This window comes from Athalia rosae, chromosome 3, assembly GCF_917208135.1.
Source record: "Athalia rosae chromosome 3, iyAthRosa1.1, whole genome shotgun sequence".
NCBI classification, from domain to species: Eukaryota; Metazoa; Arthropoda; class Insecta; order Hymenoptera; family Athaliidae; genus Athalia; species Athalia rosae.
Window position 1 is genome coordinate 24129772 of NC_064028.1, and position 12399 is coordinate 24142170.

At 37.4% G+C, this 12399-nt stretch overlaps 4 protein-coding genes across 5 annotated transcripts; 2 read left to right on the forward strand and 2 right to left on the reverse strand.

Moving 5' to 3' along the window:
• Window positions 1-1220: 1220 nt before the first annotated feature.
• On the reverse strand, window positions 1221-4306 carry LOC105686925 (putative inorganic phosphate cotransporter). 2 transcript variants are annotated; one of them, XM_048652467.1, is made up of 3 exons: window positions 4066-4306; window positions 2799-3019; window positions 1221-2637 (listed from the first exon to the last, which is right to left on the reverse strand). In XM_048652467.1, the coding sequence occupies exons 2-3, from the start codon at window positions 2982-2984 to the stop codon at window positions 1381-1383; spliced, it is 1443 nt and encodes a 480-aa protein (XP_048508424.1). In that variant the 5' UTR covers window positions 2985-3019; window positions 4066-4306; the 3' UTR covers window positions 1221-1380. The 2 variants fall into 2 exon arrangements, with proteins under 2 accessions (XP_048508424.1, XP_012257622.2); XM_012402199.4 differs by lacking the exon at window positions 4066-4306 and adding an exon at window positions 3198-4013.
• A 1240-nt stretch (window positions 4307-5546) lies between these two features.
• LOC105686860 (carbonyl reductase [NADPH] 3-like) lies at window positions 5547-7426 on the forward strand. Its single transcript, XM_012402042.3, has 4 exons — window positions 5547-5835; window positions 5916-6176; window positions 6672-6910; window positions 7001-7426. Exons 1-4 carry the CDS (start codon window positions 5701-5703, stop codon window positions 7323-7325), a joined length of 960 nt encoding a protein of 319 aa, XP_012257465.2. The 5' UTR covers window positions 5547-5700; the 3' UTR covers window positions 7326-7426.
• A 145-nt stretch (window positions 7427-7571) lies between these two features.
• On the forward strand, window positions 7572-9425 carry LOC105686859 (carbonyl reductase [NADPH] 3-like). Its single transcript, XM_012402040.3, has 5 exons — window positions 7572-7887; window positions 7982-8104; window positions 8194-8454; window positions 8714-8952; window positions 9043-9425. Exons 1-5 carry the CDS (start codon window positions 7846-7848, stop codon window positions 9356-9358), a joined length of 981 nt encoding a protein of 326 aa, XP_012257463.2. The 5' UTR covers window positions 7572-7845; the 3' UTR covers window positions 9359-9425.
• A 306-nt stretch (window positions 9426-9731) lies between these two features.
• Window positions 9732-12078, reverse strand: LOC105686858. Its single transcript, XM_048652468.1, has 3 exons — window positions 11569-12078; window positions 11107-11420; window positions 9732-11020 (listed from the first exon to the last, which is right to left on the reverse strand). Exons 1-3 carry the CDS (start codon window positions 11633-11635, stop codon window positions 9908-9910), a joined length of 1494 nt encoding a protein of 497 aa, XP_048508425.1. The 5' UTR covers window positions 11636-12078; the 3' UTR covers window positions 9732-9907.
• Window positions 12079-12399: the final 321 nt, after the last annotated feature.

Sequence of the window (12399 nt, forward strand, 5' to 3'; positions counted from 1 at the left end):
AACGTAATCTATTTATTACACAGAAGGTGCTTCTAGCTAGCATATATTTGAATACTATAATTAATGTAAATATAATTGATTAACTTAATGCTCAGGATTGAAAATATTAATGATTAATTTTGTTGATAATAATATCAGGGCAATTAACAGATCCTGAAACTGTTTGAAACGAGACAATCAGATGATCTATAATAATTCTTTTTCATAGATCATCGCGATCACTGTTGTGCAGTTGATGGGTTTATAATATCGGTGCTAAGAATTTTTTTATCATCATTGATTTTCTAACTAATACTGGTGAAAATTCAAATAATTCAATATAACGAAATACTATCAGCACTTTTCCCTTCATGTTATCATAATAATTAATAACAAAGAGTAAATAACCGAAGCAATTACAATATATCTATATCTGATTTTCAATGTAAAATGTAAATAATTTCACATACTCTACGTTCATTAATTAATATTAAAATCATAATCATCGTTATAATTGTTAAAATTATAATTTTATTGTATTTAATAACTTATAATCAAGAATTATTTAACGCATCAACGATTTTATGTATAATTATACATATATTTATATATACTTATTTGCATTCTATATAAATATGTTATACATATACATGCACGTACCTATGTATAATAATTGATTAACTGTTAAGAGTTCATTATTATAATCTGTTAGTAATTATTTATATTGTTATAAAATCTCTATCTCTATTATTTTGTACGATTATAGCTTATTAATAAATATATTCGAATTCATTATATATGTTCACTTACCACGCTTCCTGTGGACAGTTTCAGGTTTTTAATTCCAGCGAATCATCTGATAAAAATTAGCATCTGTGTACACAGAACAAGAATTTTTGAATAATAATAATCTGCGAATCGGCGATTGATGAAGTTACCAGATTTGTTACGGTGTAGAACATGTCGACGATTATTCAGATAGCCGTGTCAATAATCTGAAGGTAATGAATAATCCTTTACATGTGGAACGTAGTCAATTCAATCAGCTGGTGATCACCCAATCAGTCCGGAGATTAGGGATATTATATTATTATCGGAATTCATTGTTGGATTGTCGCGATATTTGCAGTCTGATCTCATTACTGACCGCAATATTTTATCGTGAGAAAAACAACTTGGAATTGGGTTATCGAATTTCAATCAGTGCCTCGCGATCTGAATTGTCATCGAAATAATTATCATTTCTTTCTCAGATTTTATTGAAATAAAAAGTAAACAGAGAACTAGTACTATCCATATAACTTACTAACTGCAGCAGAATTATTTTTATGAAAATGTTCAAAGTTTATTTGCAAATGAGAATCTGATTATATGAGAATTGTTGAACGAATCACTGTGGGATCACGAGTTATCAAGGCTCGTCTCTCTCGGCAACGAAATATCTTCCACGTCAATTCGTCTTCTCCTTTCGTTTTCGATCTCTAGTTTTCTCGCTTCATATACCGCGGGGTCGTTCCAAAATTGAACTTCACCGTCCGCCCATAGATCGAATATTAAATTACCTACGAAGAATATGACGAATGTTATCCAAAAGACAACCCTCCATTCCGCCAGCGATTGATTTGGCGTCAAAACGCCGACTACATAGGGCGCGGCGATCCCGGCGAGTGCACCGATCGCTGTCATGATCGCCATTAATGTACCGGAATAATTTGGACTCAGATCGAGACCGTTGACCATCATACCAGGGTAAAATGGTCCCATCAATCCCATTCCAACGGTGAACAAAATAACGACAACCGTCCGATCACAACCAGCGTAGGAAGCAGCGATTATAAAAACAGCTGGTCCAACCGATCCGACGGTTGTAAAAATTTTCCTAGCATTCGTTCTTGTCATTTTCTCATTTTTTATGAGCCAGTCGGCTAGCCAAGATGCTACGATGCTCACCATCCACATCGAAACGTACGGTAAAGCGGATAAAAATCCGTTAGCTTGTATGGAAAATTTCAACACATCGCTCATGTATTTCGGAAGGTCCGTTACCATGGTAAAGAATCCCCAATCGTGTCCCAGTTTTCCCGCTAACAGGGCCCAAAGCGGTACCGAGGTTAACAAATATTTCCACGGGGTGGGTTGAATCTGTCTATGAGTGTGCTCGTTCATTGTTTCGTGTAAATATTTTCTCTCTTTTTCGGTTATGAACGGATGGACTTCCGGGTAACTGTAGCAAAGTAAGGTCCACGCAACGAACCACAGGATCGCGAGGGCACCGAAAACGTAAAAAACGATCGGCCAACCGATCGACGAGTTTTGAATGAGGACCCCCGAAAGTCCGTTTCCAACGATCGTTCCAACTTGTGCGCCGGTCATAACGACCGTTCCAATTTTCGAACGTTCCTCCGGAGGCGCCCATTGGGCGACGAGTACGTTCACGGCAGGTAAAGTGGTCCCTTCTCCAAGTCCCATCAGAATACGAAGGACGATCAACCCCGGCGCGTCAAATTTTTCAACGACCAATGGCGTTAGCAGTGTAAATATAGCTGTTGAAAATATTCCAAGACCCAGAGTGTATTTTCCGCCGAATTTATCCGCCAATATACCCCCGGGAAGCTGCGTTATGATGTAGCCCCAGAAGAAGCTCGATAAAATTATACCCTGGGTTTAATCATAAGTACATTATTTTACATTCAAATAATTTCGCAAAAACATTCGATGGAATGGAATTTCTATTGTACAAATATTTTTCAAGCCTGAATAACTGGATGCGAATAACAATTTGACGAAATAAACATTCCTGGATATTTGCCACACATTACCTGCGTGTATTCGTCCCAATCATAGGTGCCTCCGTTGCTGGATGTGGCAGTAGATGATTCCGATGACGGACAGACTTCCTCATTCGTAGAATTTAACGAGGGTTCCCTGTGTTTCACCATTTCCGTTATCGCCAAAGACAGTGAAATCCGCATTGTGTACGCGTTTGTGACCGCCAAACATCCCATAACTGCCACAACCCATCTCTGCGGTATCCTCGCACCTAAATCGAACATTCGAGAAGAGAAAAAAAAATAGAATCAAAAATTCGTTAATTTATCATTTGTGTCAGGTCATTATGAATTCCACACTGAAATTCTACACATTTTATTATATCCAATCGATTGGGTGAAATTTTGAAAAAACTGAGACATTAATTAATATCAATCAATAACACTCACAGCAAACTTTCCAAGAGGATAACATGGTCTCGATAAATTATGTTAAAGTTAATGTTAAAAAAAAACTCTGTCACTGTATTATCAATCTTGAAAACCACACCATTGACGAACTATTCCGATAACAAAAAAAAAAACTTAACAATATATTAATTTATTTTCAAGTATTTTTTCCATTGCTAAACTTTTCACCGATTGTGATATACACGATATAATATGGATAACAACACAAAATAAAAGACACGGAGAATTTATGCGCAAAGTATGTACGAGCGAAGTGATACACTTGGAATTATCAATTGAATTGCATCAAGATTTGATTCAATGTTTGTTCGTTATTTAAACTTTTTATTGTCGTTATAGGACTATAGAACGACCGTCTATAACATCGGAGTAGGTGTTATACGATGATAAGATTATACATAAAAAAAACCTGGATGCGCATTTGGGAGATCAGAGAAAGTTGGAAAAAAAAGAATTATAGATAACTTCAAGACTATCGAAAAGTTCAAAGTCAACCAGAACATAAAACGGCAGCTAAATTTTGAAATTGAAGCCGATTTTTTGATTTCATCATCATTGTCACACTTTAGTAATACACAAATCGCACACCGGTAACACTTGTTGAGAAATAAAAATGAAAAATTTAATTATCCACAGTTGATTCACGTAGAGCCAGTCAAGAAATGGTTTTCGGATGAATATACTTTCTTGAATATCGACAACAATGTGCGAAAATATGATTATCTGGACCCTCGTTCACGTATCAGAGTTGTATCGGCTCAGGTGTGTATTGTATTTACCTAGATCAAATATACCTGTTCACATTTAACATGCTAAGACCACATGATTTCTGTTTATCATTTCTTACCTAACACTCATAAACTCGAACCATTTATCACATAGTAAAGTCTCCTCTGACAGTAATTAAAAGATAATCATCACCCACACGGATTGCAACACTATTTTAATAGCAATTTACATTTGCGTAAAAACGATAGAAAAATAAAATTCTGAAAAGCAGAGGCACAATATCTCTAATTGCGCAAAATAGGCGCACATTTCAGAAATGTAAGATAAAATTCTCAGAGACGGAAAAATGTAAAGCTTTATGTACTGATTCTATTTTTGAAAAAAAAAAAGTTGAAAACGAAAATATGACAGATTTCTATTGTGCCTATTTATCTGTAACTCATGTTGCACTTTTCCCTCAGCGGATAAATAAATAATAGTTTTCCCGAAGGTGGCGGCATCTCTCGGACAATAACGAAACAAAATTTATTTAATTTTTCGACTGATGATAATGCGAGAGGGGATTTTCAGATTGGTAAATTTTCTTATACTCCGATTTTTTATCCTTTTCTTCTGTTGATTATTATTGCCATCTTTTGTAGTATCCCGTTAGGATCGAAGTGCCAGTGAACTCTTTCGTGGGCATATTTTTTCTTGTTACTTGCATGATGTTATATTGTATTTAGCCGCTGGCTTTAATATTTGTATATTCAGATTTTTATCAACGACACATATTAAAGATATGCCGTTTGAATTTTTTCATCATAATCATCAGAGAGATGCTATTAATTAATTTTTATTTCATTCTATTCTATTTTTTTCGTCTTGTTTTATCAATCTGGTTCGAACGGATGGTCCGTTATAATCCTGAAAATCGAGTGCTCTCTCTTGCAACCGAAAACAGAGTAACAGATTTTCTACAAGTTGATCAGACAACCAGAAATATATCCTCAAACGTTTGACAATATTTATTTACGGCTTTAGCCGCAAAAAATTGTTGATCAATGGAGAACCGATACATTTCGCAAAATAACTTCCTGGAAACGTTCCCTGAGAATTCCCCGCTAAACCAATTATGATAAAACTTCGCGCTACGGCTAATTTTTTTATATAATTTCATAACGAACAACATTCTTCTCGAATAACTTGCAGGAGAAAAGTTATTCCTCGAAGTATCATTTTTCAACAATTTTTTTGCGGCTGAAGCCGTAGATAAAGTTTGTCGAACTTTGGGGAATATATTTCTGACGGGCTAATCTACGTTTAGCTGCAATAGAATGCATATTCAATTCGACTGGACTATCGAGTCTATATCGTATCTCGATCGTATCATAGATATATCGGTCGTATCTGTATCATTATTTTATTTTTTTCACCCGATTTTGAACAATAACGCCGGAGGCAATTATTAATACATTACATAGTGTATGGGGTTTAATACCGTATCACCTGACAAGCCCGTATAATACTCAATCGCGTATAAATTCTGCACTCTATTCGGTGGGGAAACCGGTTATATACGTAATTCGCGGTACGTATAAATACCGCGATTCAGAGTTGTTCCAGATTCATTTAACGAGTATCTAACAAATGCGAAGGGTCTTATCATACGTATAACTTCATACGCCGGTTTCCGATCCCCAGATCGGTAGAAGAAGTCATAAGGTTCTAACAAATCACCCGTAGAATCATTTCGATATATCCGGACAACGCGATGAAGAATATTCTGAGCTTTTCACTGCTGATTCTCGTCGGGATTTTGGCTCCCGGTTCTCACGCGAATTGTCATTCTGCTGCAGGAATTACAAGATCGAACGCACAGACCCCGGACAATCAGCGAGTCGCTGCGGTGAGGCTGCATCTGGAGAGAATGACAAAAAACAAACGATCGAAATACTAATCTTTTTTCCCCGTGTATGTTTGAAACAGGTCACCGGAGCAAATAAGGGAATCGGCTTCGCGATCGTCAAAGGATTGCTCCAGAATTTCGATGGAATAGTTTACCTGACCGCGAGAGACGAAGCCAAAGGATTGGCAGCGGTTGAAGAGCTCAAGAAGGCCGGTTTTAATCCAAGATTTCATCAACTCGACGTATCGGACGATGCGAGCGTTGAAAGGTTCAGAGATTACCTCCGAGATACGCACGGAGGATTGGATGTCCTCGTTAACAACGCCGGGATTGGTTTCAAGGTTTTTCATAGTATTTTACAACAAAGTCATGACGTATAGTAATTGTAATTGAAGGTTCGCGAATGAAAGTTATTTTTCTCTTTGCTCGGAAGAAAAAAGGACGAGACGATTGCTCCTTTTCTAGCAACTTTTACAAGTTGAAGAAGATTGGAAAATTTTCTAATTAACAATTATAGATAGGATTGAATGGTACGTGACCTCGACCCACCTCGAGCACTGAGTTCAATAAGACAACCATTAAGATCTCCAGTCAGTAACTTCGATGACTTATTAGATAATCTCGGGAACATCGATCGCTGTATGCAGAATCATTATCTTATTTGTCTCGACTGTATACAGCTCTTCATCTGAATAATCTCATTTATTTTTCCTTTCTTCGTTCGCGACCTTTGACCTGCCCCTCTGGTTTACAAATCTCGACGATTCTCATTCGTCTAGAATGTGGACGACGACAATCAACCGAATTTCGAAGGAATGCAAAAATTCTTTTTGCAGGACGACGCGCCGGAACCGCTGTCGGAACAAGCTGAGAAAACGATCGCATTGAATTACTTCGGTGTCCTGAGAGTTTCCAATGCTCTGTTCCCGCTGCTGAGGCCTCACGCTAGAGTAGTTCAAATTTCAAGTAATTTCGGACGTTTAGCTTGGATTCCCGACGAAAAATTGAAGGCCCAATTATCGCGACCCGATTTAACCGAAGCAGAGCTGACCCATCTGATGAGAGAATTCGTCGAGTAAGTTCAGAAATAATTCCGTACTTTTGAAATATCTTATTATTGCTCACGTTATTTTCATTCCGTCAAATTTTTTTGTAAAAATTTTAGAGCGACGAAGACGAATACTCACCAGTCTCTCGGGTGGCCGGCGGAACCTTACACAGTTAGCAAAGTCGGGGTAGCCGCTTTGGCAAGAATTCAACAAAGAGCATTCGATTCCGACGTTAGAGAGGATATTGCGGTGAACGCCGCTCATCCAGGATACGTTGACACAGACTTGACATCCCATCTCGGAGTATTCACCCCCGAAAGAGGAGCGCAATCTGCAATTTGGCTAGCTACGTTACCGATCAACACCGACATCAAGGGAAAATTCGCCTGGCACAACAGCACTATCGTTGACTGGGTCAACAGTCCCGTAGATCTCGAATAAGAGGTCATTTTTTTTTTTTTTTTTTTTGTTATATTTTTTATGTACAGGGTTTTTTCATACATCCACGATTCAATAAATTCTACCGAGTGATTAAATTAAAAGACGGATATATTTGAATCCTTGACAAACCAATCCCAACGACTGATTAGAGTCGTGAGTGACAAAGAGAAACAGTGTTATCATCGATTATCGTACACTATGCGAAAAACCTGAAAAGTCCCAGTCGTACAAAAATTATGGTCAGTGCTGCTGAATGTCTGGTCAAGCTCTGTTATGTAAAGAAAAGAACTTGCTCTAAGTATTAAGCGGACATGGCATGTAAGCATAAGGCATTATGACGCAATGAAATAAAAATGATTATACTGTAGAATTCCACTGCAACTTTATAAAAGAGATTGTGAGCAGCCAGTCGCCTCTGAAATTCAGAAGTGGTAGCCAGAGGAATAGCGTGAACGATATTTCATACTTTATCGGTCTCCGAACAATATTCCGTATCAGAATAGGACTGGTTATCGGCAAAATGGGGAAATTCTTGCGCGAGAGAGTCAATTACCGAAAAAGTGTACGTAGAGGATCACCTCACGGTTATTTCTGGTTGTATTACACGCATCAAATTAATATAGAAGCGTATTTATAAGTTTCGCGGGTGCTTGCAGGAAGTCACTGGATTTTTACTTTTACAAAAGTTCACGATCCTGATTTCGGTTGCCGCATTATTTTCCACGGGGACCGCGGACTCTGGGGAGAATGAAGCTCAAAATAATCAACGAGTAGCAGTGGTATGTACAATTCAGCTGGAACACTTGAAGAAAAAAAAAAGAACGACTTGCGATCAGAAACTGAATTTACGTTATTGCTTCGAACTCAGGTAACAGGAGCGAACAAGGGAATTGGTTTCGCAATCGTCAAAGGATTGCTCGAGAAATTTGATGGGATAGTCTACCTCACAGCAAGAGATGAAGCCAGGGGATTGGCGGCGGTTGAAGAACTCAAAAACGCTGGTTTTCATCCAAGATTCCATCAACTGGATGTTGTCGACGACGCGAGCATTGAAAGATTCAAAAATTACATAAACGAAACCTATGGAGGATTGGATATTCTCGTTAACAATGCTGGAATCATGTACCTGGTAAGTTATTACTGTAATTAATATTATTTCTCGACATTGATAACGAATTTTTTGGAAAATTTCTCTTCTAAATATACCGAGTCTTGAATTTTGAAAAATATTTATATAATTATACCAGCGTTCACATCATGAAAATAGAATATCATGGCTCTGGAATTCTTAAATTGAATTATAATAGTTTTCAAATGGTATTTCTTTCTTCCTTAACACGATCCACCCATCGGGTGTGCGTTTTCTGTTTTTCTGGATCCTTTCATAGGACGATGCACCGGGATCATCGGAAGAACGCGCTGTGGATACTCTTGAAGTGAACTACTTTGGTTTGTTGAACGTTTCGAATGCTCTTTTTCCTCTGTTGAGACCCCATGCCCGAGTCGTTCAGATGTCAAGTAGCTTGGGACTTTTGTCTATGATACCCGGAGAAGAATTGAGAGCGAAATTATCACGACCAGATTTAACAGAGCCCGAACTCAGTCAGATGATGAGAGACTACATCGAGTACGTAGATTAACAAATGATGTTTTTTCCGCTTAATTTCAATCGCCGCATTATCATCGTAAAATTATCTTCCGTTTCGGTTCATTCCAGACTTGTGAAGACGAATGCTCACGAGGCAGCGGGGTGGCCAAGTAACGAATACATAGTGAGCAAAGTTGGTGTAGCCGCTTTGTCGAGAATCCAACAGCGAGCCTTCGATTCGGACAGTAGAGAAGACATCGCGGTAAACACCGCTCATCCCGGTTACGTCAACACCGACCTCACAAAACATCTCGGGGTCCTTAGTCCAGAAAGAGGAGCTGTGTCTTCAATTTTCGCAGCTTTGTTACCAAATGACACCGATATCAAGGGAAAATTTGTATGGAAAGATAAGAGTATTATTGACTGGGAAACGTTCGGTGCGTAGAGCTCGTCGTCATTTTTAATCTTCGTCACCATCGGTTGTACAATAAAAGTATTATTTTAGTCGAAAATCACTTTCTAATTTCAATCGACCTTCACGATCTATTCTACGATGAGAAAACACAAAAATAATTTATCGTTGTATACATAGTATATTTATGCGTACGGAAAAACGTACGTTCAAATAATCCATAAACTGTGATCATTAATTCCGAAGAGTTGAAATGACACTTAAACTTCGATAAGTAGATAAGAAATCTCGAGTGTTACGAGCGGAGCTATCACATATCATGATGTAATGAAAAAAAGTCAAAAAAAACTACCGCGTTCGATTATAATACAGAATTCCTCTCTAACTTTGTAAGAAACTCCGACCAACAAGTTATGTCTTGAGTTCAGAATAACGAAACTGAAATTTACCTTTATTACCAAATAACGCTAATAACTATAGCGGGTTTTGTATTCGAAATTCAATGAAAAGTTTATTCTGAATAGTTGATAAAACAAAATAGGACAAAAAAATTATTTATTAAACAATACGAAATCTTTATCATCATCCGATAACTTGCATGTTCGTGCACTTGATCTCTCCGAGAAAAGGGGTATTTGGATGCGATCTGTAACAAAAAGCAAGAATGTAAGATTTATCGAGATAGAAACAAATAAAATTGGAGAAATAATTGACGTACTGCGTATTAAATTGCATGGGCTGTGCATATTCTTGCCCCTGTCTGTAGAACCATCTGTAAAGTTTTCCAAGTTCAGTATTATGTTCCGCCCTTTTCGAGAATCCAGCTGTGTTTTCGTTTCCTTGGGGTCTTTCGGATCTACGATGAAACTCAAATTCAGCATCCGGATGATTGTAAAATGGTATGAAATACGGTGATTGACCTAGACGAATTTCTTTTGTCTTTTTCACTCCATTTTTCTGTCCAGATTCCCCATCTGGGAGTATTTGAGTATCCCGATCGATGGTATTTGCGGTCGGTTCTTGGTATTTTTTGTTGTTGTCAAAATCTGATTCACGCTGCGAAGATGATTGCTGCGAAAAATCGCGAAGGCGGTTTTTCACAATGTGATTTGTACCTTCTACTTCGACTCGAGGATAGTTTTTCTCTTTCATCGTAACTTTTGGCAGGGCGTCAGAAGTAGTCTGCTCCAACATTCCTTCACCATTGTTGGGAGTTTCCGTGCTTCCAGAAATCACATACGAAGTTACCGTATCACTGATTTCGGAGCCAATTGTACTATAAGTAGTGGTCGTGGTATCAAAAATTTCGTCAGTTTTTACATCAGACGATTTTTCCATCATATTTGTTCCCAGAGTGGTCAAAGAACTCTCCATCGAACCTTGGGACGTTGATTCACTGTGGAAATCTGTCGTTCTTTCTGGAGAGAACTTTGTGGATGTAGAATCAAAATCTTCGATCAGCGTGGAAGAACCAATCGTATATGAAACATCTAGATCATCTATTTTCGTAACGCTAACATCTAGTTCATCATCGTCTTCGTTTTTTTCGTCTTCCAGGGTTCGTCCAGAGGGTGAAGTCTCAACTGTAGTTATTTTCTCGTTTTCCTCGCTCCGTTGTCCAGCGCTTCGCGTGCTAAGCGAAAGCGTTTTCTTGTTCTCTTCGTCATTTTCACTGTCGCTTGTGTCGGACGTGGTCTAAAAGACACGAATAATTCTACGTACTTAGCTGTGGTTTACAAAAAAAACGTCTCAAATAGTTAGGTGGAAAAAAACGAACTTACTGAACCACTTCCTGAATTATTTCTTGAAGAATTTTGTACCTCGTCATACGCGAGTATTAGAAGTCTACAAAGCGTGAGAAGTTTTGATTTAATTTCAGAATCGGGGGGTAAATGGTCGTGAAGAGTAACGAGCCTCTTCCAGTCAACCGGAAATAAACCGAAAGGTGTATTTTCGAAAAAGTTTTCTTGATTGATTGGAGCATTAGGAACGGGCGGGGTGTTAAATTCCGTTAATTCCGGTGTGGTGAACCGCTCCAAGTATTTTTCCAAATCCGCAATTTGAGCCGGCACGCATACATCGTTGATTATTGTTGCTGAGACCACAATATTTTCATCATCATTATAAAGAATGTGAGACACGTCTAATATGTTTCATATTCTCTTGTGATTCAATTAAATATGGATGCAAGTCAAAAAAAGAATCAGAATTTATGCAATATAATGTTAAAAAATATTGCTCACCTGAATCTAGAGACTTCACATCCAAGGGAAATGAAAAAAAAATTATAAGAATCAACCAATTATACATCACGTTTTCAAACTTATCGTGCAAATATACTATTTTTTTTCTAATAAATATTTTATAGACTCGTTATTCGAAAAGGAAATTTATACAATTTGCAACTACGCGTACAATATGAAACAATGAAACATAACTTTTGAATTAATCTATACGACCACCAATATTTCAAACGGCAAACAAAAAAACAGTGAAAAAGAGTGAGGAAAAATAAGAACGCAAAGCCGGTTCCACGGGATCAGAGTTACTGACTCGTTATGATCCAGATATAAAGTGAGGTGAGATCGTCGTAGAAACCGTTGTAAGAATTTGCCAACTCAGTTTAATATCTTTCTGCTCATATGTCCGAGTATACTTGTTTTATTTTCACACGTGTCACTCCGGTGCACACTTTTTCGTCGCATACCGATTCTAGTTGCGTGAATAATTGGAGAAAAAGATTTTCACCCCTTTTCAACAGTAATACATAACAATAAAAATGTTCGTACAACAATTTTTTATTTCTCGTACATATGATATATTTGGATAATTTATATATATGTATATGTATGTATGTTGGTATATATCATCACGGTGATGTTTAGTTTTTTGGTGTAATACATCGCGCGGTGGTCGCAGTTTGCATAGAATTTTTCTATTTACTCTTTTTATTCTTGGGGGCAGAGGGATTTTTTTATATAAAATTTATACATATATATACGTAGGTAGAGGTATTACATAACTATATATGTATATATATAGTTGGATAATTAATTACAAAGTAGCTACATACA

What these genes read in the sequence shown, in the direction of transcription:
- LOC105686925 (XM_012402199.4), bottom strand. Translation starts at nt 3,222, where the DNA reads ATGTTATCCTCTTGGAAAGTTTGCT. An exon ending in ATCCTCTTGGAAAGTTTGCT is followed by an intron (nt 3,020 to 3,197) that starts GTGAGTGTTATT and finishes TGTTCGATTTAG; the next exon opens with GTGCGAGGATACCGCAGAGA. An exon ending in ATTGGGACGAATACACGCAG is followed by an intron (nt 2,638 to 2,798) that starts GTAATGTGTGGC and finishes GATTAAACCCAG; the next exon opens with GGTATAATTTTATCGAGCTT.
- LOC105686859 (XM_012402040.3), top strand. Translation starts at nt 7,846, where the DNA reads ATGGGGAAATTCTTGCGCGAGAGAGTCAATTACCGAAAAAGT. An exon ending in ATGCTGGAATCATGTACCTG is followed by an intron (nt 8,455 to 8,713) that starts GTAAGTTATTAC and finishes ATCCTTTCATAG; the next exon opens with GACGATGCACCGGGATCATC. An exon ending in ATGATGAGAGACTACATCGA is followed by an intron (nt 8,953 to 9,042) that starts GTACGTAGATTA and finishes GGTTCATTCCAG; the next exon opens with ACTTGTGAAGACGAATGCTC.
- LOC105686860 (XM_012402042.3), top strand. Translation starts at nt 5,701, where the DNA reads ATGAAGAATATTCTGAGCTTTTCACTGCTGATTCTCGTCGGGATTTTG. An exon ending in ACAATCAGCGAGTCGCTGCG is followed by an intron (nt 5,836 to 5,915) that starts GTGAGGCTGCAT and finishes TGTTTGAAACAG; the next exon opens with GTCACCGGAGCAAATAAGGG. An exon ending in ACGCCGGGATTGGTTTCAAG is followed by an intron (nt 6,177 to 6,671) that starts GTTTTTCATAGT and finishes TTCTTTTTGCAG; the next exon opens with GACGACGCGCCGGAACCGCT.
- LOC105686858 (XM_048652468.1), bottom strand. Translation starts at nt 11,635, where the DNA reads ATGTATAATTGGTTGATTCTTATAATTTTTTTTTCATTTCCCTTGGAT. An exon ending in TGTGAAGTCTCTAGATTCAG is followed by an intron (nt 11,421 to 11,568) that starts GTGAGCAATATT and finishes TTGTGGTCTCAG; the next exon opens with CAACAATAATCAACGATGTA. An exon ending in ATAATTCAGGAAGTGGTTCA is followed by an intron (nt 11,021 to 11,106) that starts GTAAGTTCGTTT and finishes CGTGTCTTTTAG; the next exon opens with ACCACGTCCGACACAAGCGA.